Genomic DNA, 7,252 nt, shown 5'->3' with positions numbered 1-7,252 from the left:
TATTTATTTACAATTACTTTAGTTATTTCTTTGTATATATTTTCTACTTGGTCTATCAACAGCAAACATAAACTAGAATGTTGTTTCAAGTTTCAACTTTCAATACAAGATGACTGTAATCTTTACCTTGACTGTGTCTTTATGGTGTGATGTCTTGAACCAGTTATTTGGTTTGATCATCCCAGAATGATCAGTGACTCCAGAGGGCTACTCACACTGTTTCACTGACTGCCAGCACTATCAATACACTTGTCAATGTTATGTCATTCTGTCAAGAATGGTCTGGCTTCAAAGTTGGAATTTCTGTGTTTGAAACAACCTCCAAATGATAAAATGTCATAAAAATTGGGGCCCATTTTATGATAGATTGCAATGTATCGTAGTTTATGCTAGCATTGTCTATGCCTCAAATCAGTCTAATTAGACTAAGTATGGTCAACAAACATTTAACATGAGCTCTTGGTGCCTTGGCAGCAGCCTGTGTGACAAGAGAGGACTGCCTTTGAGCAGAAGAAAAATGTAAATTTTGACAAACCAAAACCAGGGACCAAATCATTGGTGACAGGCCCACTGTGCATAATTTCAAAGGCATTATCTGCTCATGTTGACTCATTTTCATCTTTTGAGCTTATTGATGTGTGTATCCCTCTGATCAAATCCTGGTAAGTAATCAGTGGATCAACTGAGTCTGTGATATTCATTTACTAGCTTTGACATAAGATCAACATCTGAAGATCCTAACTTGTCTGGTAGTGGCATTGAAGTAAATGTTTCAGTGTTTAAGTTAATAAATCTTTCAAACGGAGGGACACCTTTTGACTTTTTTAAATTTTTGCTAAAATCACTATTTTGTTTTAAATGTTTCTTTAGGCTTCTTGTTCCAAAAGGTTTCCCTTAAATTCATCCATGAAAATCCATGCTTACTGTAAGCATTTTCTCAAAAGTATCTTTTTGGAATCATTGGCCTGGTGAAATACTTTTGGCTAAATTTTTGCTTTTCATTCTCTCACACTTACACATTTCATCCCTTCAGCAGAACAGAGTGAGACTAATTCATGTGTAGTTTTAACACTGTAGTGCTCATGCATGTTAATTGGAGTGCCCTGCAGAGGTGCATTGCATGGATTATCTGGTCAGACAGAGATTCGACAGCTGGAATGTGACCTCATGAGGGATTCTCAATAATAACAACAATGAAGAGGTTGTTAGCTTTTGTACATTTACATGTGAAGAGAAACTTACATATTTGTCAGTATAACAGTAAATGTGCCCCCTGATAATTAAACCCATGATCTTGGTCTACCTGCTGTACAACATGAGTTATAGGTCCACACAATGTTCCAGTGATGTTCTATGGAATTATGAATGAAAAACCTGACACTAGCACTGACATTAACCATTCATAGCTTTTAATAAAAGTTGTGACTGCTGGGATTCAGGTTCTAATCACAGATGTACAATGTTCTGTCCATGGTGAAGTGTTCACAGCAATAAGCCTTTTTAGTTTGCTTTTGTATTACTCTTATCAGTTATTCAGGAGCTCATGTGATGCATGGACCAGATATTTATACTTATAACATTCTCCATGTATAATCAAAAACTGCTACATAAGTGGTATAACCCCCCCCCCCCCCACAACAAAAAAAACCAACAACTTTGCAAGTAATTGAACTATATGTTGCACAGTAGAAGTGTTTTTGTACATACCTCTCAAAGTAGATTTTTGTTTGGTCACATTGCACTAGCATTATAGCTTTCAAATTATTGTCCTGGCCTGGTCAAGATAAGGTGTTGCTTGGCCTGATGTTTTGATCACACATCAGATATAATGTAGGTTTATATGTACCTTTAGTAAAATGTCAGCAGGAGAGGGTCTTTGCATATTATTTCTTCATATTTCATTAGCCTGACCTGATAATTATGCAGGATTATTATCTAAATTGTTTGACCTTGACCCAGATGATGCTGGTTGACATTTATTGTTCACAGCAAGAAGACCAGGCCTGTGATTTTTGTTGCATTTGTACTGGGTGTCTGATGAAACACCTACAGTGCAACATTGCCATCTGCTGTCAAGACTTCAAGAAAAATAAATAAATCAGATTACAAGGTCAGGTACATTTGAGGATATACTGTAACAAATATTGCCTAAATCTACTAATGGTTCAAAGCAATCTATGACATCCAAGATATCCATTTTTAATAAAATAATACTGACTGCTAGGTATATTGTTACAAAAAATAAATAAATAAATAGATTTACCAAAAAAAAAAAGTTGTTTTGTTTGTTTCACATTTATCTGCTTTTTTTTTTCTTATATATCTCAATGTTTAAAATAATTTGGAATATTTTTAGCCCAGGTTGGTTTGTGCACATGCAACTCCTTGATGTCTCCTCAACTGGTGACAAAACGTCTGCAGTCTAATTGCCAAGCTCAGCAAACAATTCAGAATCAATATCCCAATGTGGATGATATTCAAAATGTATCATTATTCATAATATAACACAATATATTTATTAAAGTGTTTGCAGTGACTGAGATTTTTAGCAATGTTTTAATATTGCTGTCCTTTGTACATGTACAACTCCAATTATGTATCATCAAAGAACTTTCAGGTAACAGGTAGGACAAAAGTGAGTATATGTAGCTGCCAATGGAGGTTGTGAAAAGAAGGCCCGGTAATGTTATGGAACCATTTTGACCACTGCCATCATGACCCAAAACAACACCTGGCACTTTTCTGATGTGGTTAAACCATCAAATTTCATTTATATGACTTTGAAAGATTGTCTTTCTTTTTCCTGTGATCTTAACAATGGCTACATCTTCAAACAAGCTGTCTCTTACCACAAACAGTCTTTGTATTCATCAGGCATCCCTCCAAATCTGTCATACTATATCCTGACATTTAAGAATATTAACAAATAAATCAGTATTTCTTTTAAGGTTCAGCTAAAACAGGATTGCATCCAACTGTATTTCTCGCAAGTGTAGTCAGTTCAAGACTAAAAGACATATTTTATTAAAGCAGCCACATGGTCTATAGCTAGAATGTATAATAAATAATCCTGATTTGCACCACTGATTATAGTTACAAAACAGAATCTACCTGTTTTTCATGACCTTATATTATCCAACTGTAATCTTAGGTAAATATATAGTACAGATGGATTAAAATTTGGATGTAATTATAACTAGATTCCGTTAACTTTTAGTTATCTATCAGATAAATGTATACATGCTATCCTGTATAAAGTATATAGTGTATCAAAACAGGTTGTCTCTTTCTATAGTGGAACAGCTACATTAAGCTCTTAGACTCTGTCCAATCAAATCTGTTATACAACAGATTTCCTTTGGTAGGCAGTACTTAGTATTACAAAATTTATCTCTGTGTCAAGTCTAATAAGAAGACAATTTAAATAAGTATTTAATTGAACTAGTCACTTCTGAGACCAAAACTACTGCACAGAACATTTTTCAATTGTCATGGAATGCTCAACTTCCACTGGTCACGTGGTATGGCCCACCTTGTGATGTGGGAGTTCTTCATTGACTGTGTATCATTTGTAACCACACCTATGTTGTTAAAGCACACACCTGCATCGGTTTAGTCTTGTCTTGTTTGTATGTATTTAAACCCTTGTTAGCTTGTGCATTATTGTCAGTCATTGATCCCATTCGTCTTTATGTTTGTGCCTCTGTTCACCTTATCAATGCCTGTGTTTGTGTTCACTACTTGTGTTATATGTGAGTGCCGGTGTTGTGAATGTGTGTCAATAAACGTCTGTCTCTGTTGAGCGATTCTGTACGTATTGCTCCTTGCCTTGCAGCACTCGGGCTGTTACATCAATATATCACAATAGTACACATTCAAAATCTCAGTAAAGTAAACAGACTTAAGAGTTAAAACATTTATTTATGTTTACATGCTATATAAAATAGTGAAAATTTTCTTATTGTTAATTTTTTAGTAACCCATTTACTACAAATACCTCACTTTGCAAAAGCTATTTTTACAGCCATTTATTGGACTTGCTATGGTTAAATTCTGATTCAGAAATTTCAGATTTTACTTGGGAAATGCTTATATATGACCATTACAGGAAGTCAACACATATGAAAAATTCCAGAATTAAAACAACACATCAGTGTTGATCTCTGGAAATTAATGTTCAATATACCATATATGAAAGTATTATCAATTATAAATATACTGAAGCAGCATGCCAAAAAATATGACCATCATTTACATTTAACACTAATTCAAGAAATATGTACATGAATTAATTACAAGAAATTATACAATAATGTGGAATATCAATATGATATATTTGTAAAGTCACTATTTTGTAAACAGTTAACATTTATAACTACTATCATGTTATAATTACTTTGGTGTTTTGCAGCTAATTCAAAGCATATTCAAGTTTCATGCTGTATCTAATTTTACATAAAAATGTGTATGAGATTTGTGCTTAAATGATCTTTAAAAAATGTTTTGTGTAAAATAACTTCATGTTTAGTTAGCAAGCCCACAATTGAATTCACAGTGATTTTTAAAAAGCATTGTGCAAGAGTCAAAACACATTTTTTCACAAAATAAAAATAAATGAAATAAGCAAGTCTGCATATGCACTATTATTTAAAATACACATTTTATGTAACTGACATCAAAATACTAACCTCAGAATGTATTATGAGGTAAACAATATGAAAGCTAATCTGGTAAAACTGACTTTTAATATACACATTCAACAATTTTGATACTCATATGCAAAATGTTTTGATTTCCAAAATTAAACTGTAAAGCTTGATATGCTGTAATAATTATAATAACTACAGTTTTTCCACTGTCTACTTATAATAGTCAATTATTAATAGTAATAGTCAGCTATTTAGGTCTCTCACATTTTCAAATACGATAGGAATGAACAAGCAAGACAGGAATGAACATTCTAAGTGTTGACATGAAGGTATTATTATTATTATTATTATTATTATTATTATTATTATTATTACACTGCTGGTGTGTCTGCTGAAAGAGTGTTATTCAGGAAGCCTGGATGCTCAAGACAATTTTACTACCACTACACAGGCCCCAGCTCTCCCAATGTTCAAAGGCACCTCCTAAAACAGCAAGAGAGGTGGCAGTTAATGGCCAGAATTCACAAGTCTAACTCCACTAAATGCAGTCTTCTACCCTGCTCTCACTTAATGTACAGACTTCTTGGAAAGACTATCCTGTTCTCTATGCCAGTCTTTCTTAGTTCCTGTTTGTGTTTTTCTGTGTGTGCAAAAGAGAAGACTAAAGCATAACACATGTTTCTCTAACTAAAGGTTAATACTGCTTGCTGAATTCTTGAGAGGTCAACTTGGTATTTCTCATTTGCCATTGTGACTAAAGGGAAAAGAGATGAATAGCAGGAAAAGCTTTCACTTCCTCTCTATGGCTGTACATCATTTGACTGTAACAACAGTAAAAGTTACCTCAGTCCACTCATTGTTCTGCGCATCATAGGACTCCACAGTATTTAGGTAGGACTGGCCATCATAGCCACCTACTGCATACAATCTGTCCCCAAGTAAACTGACTCCAACTGCATCACGAGGCACACTAAGGGATGAAACTGTAGTCCACATGTCTGTTTTTGGGTCATACCTGAAGTACAGCACAGAGAGACAGAAAATGCTGCAGTATATGATGCTGGTTTTACTGACTCGCAAGAGCAAATTCTAAGATGGTTGAAAACCAATGGTAAAAAACAGTAATTATTATATTTTACCATTTGGTTTTTTTTGTTTTTTTGTTTTTTATTCAAAGGCATTTCAGCAGGAAGCAGATTAAAGAAGGCAATTGCGGGTCTATAGAATCAGCAACAACTAAGTGATATCACAATACATAGGTAAACATCAACATTTTATTTTATTAACCTTTTCATTTCATTTTATTCACTGCCATATTTGATAGTTGCCATACAAAACTAAGTGGAAGGGAGAAAGGTTATACAGATGAACCAAATAATTAGTTCCTCAAACTGTATTTTGTGTTGTCTTATTATTCAGTCCTGCATTGTTTATTATTTAGGGAGTTATAATTAATGTGACATTTGGCTATGCTGTTTAATGCATTAGAAGCAGTCCAACTTGAGATAAACAAAGGCAGAGGGCAACTGCTGTTCTTTATAGCACCAGCAGGGAGTGTATGAAAACAGATCATCAGTAGCCTGGAAGCCACATTCCACACTGATAATTGTGGTTTTACTAAATACAATGTGTTTAGTTGTGTAAACAGAAAACATTCTATGAAGTGCAGACTTTTTGTTGACTGTCTCTTCAACATCTAGGTAAGCCAGTAATGAGTGTTTTGAATTAAGTAGTTTACTGCAAACGTTTACCTCTCCACACAGTCAGACAGGCGAGAGCAGTGATTTGAAGCTGGTGCATCATGGCCACCGACTGCATAGAGGAAACTGTTGTATGTAGCCACACCCACTCCTCCTCTCCTCTTTGCCATTGGTGAACACATACTCCATTTGTTTGTATGGGGATCAAAACATTCCATTGATCGCAGGCAGGAGCTTCCATCACGGCCTCCTACTGCAAACAATCTGAAACAAAGCATTAAATATAAAGCCTCAAAAATCCCAGCATTGACAAGATTAACCCTTGCATAAATAAATAATAATAAAACAATAATCTAATCTGCATTTATATAATGCTTTTCACATTGTCTATTACATTATTATTAGTATTATTTTCTATTATATATGACTGTATACATCCAGAATTACAATGACCTTTACACAAAAAGGGATAAACAAGTTACATTATTTAAAAAAATAAAAAAAACATAATTTCTGCAAATCATGAAATATAAAATTTAATTTATAAAAGGCCCAACAAACCAGGCATAGGATAGGCTAAATAAATCAAAGTCAAATTTATTTATACAGTATTTATATAGTACTTTACACAACAATTGTTGTCACAAAGGAGCTTTAAAAATGTTTGGGTGCAGATCCTTAATGAGCAAACAAATAAGACTTTAATGTGGAAATGTGTTTAGAAACACCTAAAGGCTTGGTATCCGAATACTTAATCAAACAATATTCCAGAGTTTAGCAGCTTTAGCCAATTAGGAAAATATCTTCCAACAAAGTGAACTGAATAAAACTGCCCCAATGGCCAGTCATAGGCTACTTTAAGAGATCAGCAAGATAAGTTGGCACTATAGCATTTATAACATA

At 33.9% G+C, this 7,252-nt stretch overlaps 1 protein-coding gene across 2 annotated transcripts in view; it reads right to left on the bottom strand.

The window, feature by feature from the left end:
• Window positions 1–3,901: 3,901 nt before the first annotated feature.
• The window catches only part of klhl4 (kelch-like family member 4), a 51,696-nt gene continuing 48,345 nt past the window's right edge, over window positions 3,902–7,252 (bottom strand). For both annotated transcript variants that reach the window (XM_027016754.2, XM_027016747.2), the window contains exons 9-11: window positions 6,401–6,613; window positions 5,493–5,664; window positions 3,902–5,132 (exon numbers count right to left, since the gene is read on the bottom strand). In XM_027016754.2, coding sequence (XP_026872555.2) covers window positions 5,073–5,132; window positions 5,493–5,664; window positions 6,401–6,613 — 445 coding nt within the window. In that variant the 3' untranslated portion in view covers window positions 3,902–5,072. The remainder of the gene's footprint in view (window positions 5,133–5,492; window positions 5,665–6,400; window positions 6,614–7,252) is intronic.

The sequence above is a fragment of the Electrophorus electricus genome, chromosome 12 (assembly GCF_013358815.1).
Source record: "Electrophorus electricus isolate fEleEle1 chromosome 12, fEleEle1.pri, whole genome shotgun sequence".
Taxonomy (NCBI): Eukaryota; Metazoa; Chordata; class Actinopteri; order Gymnotiformes; family Gymnotidae; genus Electrophorus; species Electrophorus electricus.
Note: the sequence above shows the minus strand (reverse complement) of the source record. Positions and strands in the feature narration are given on the sequence as shown.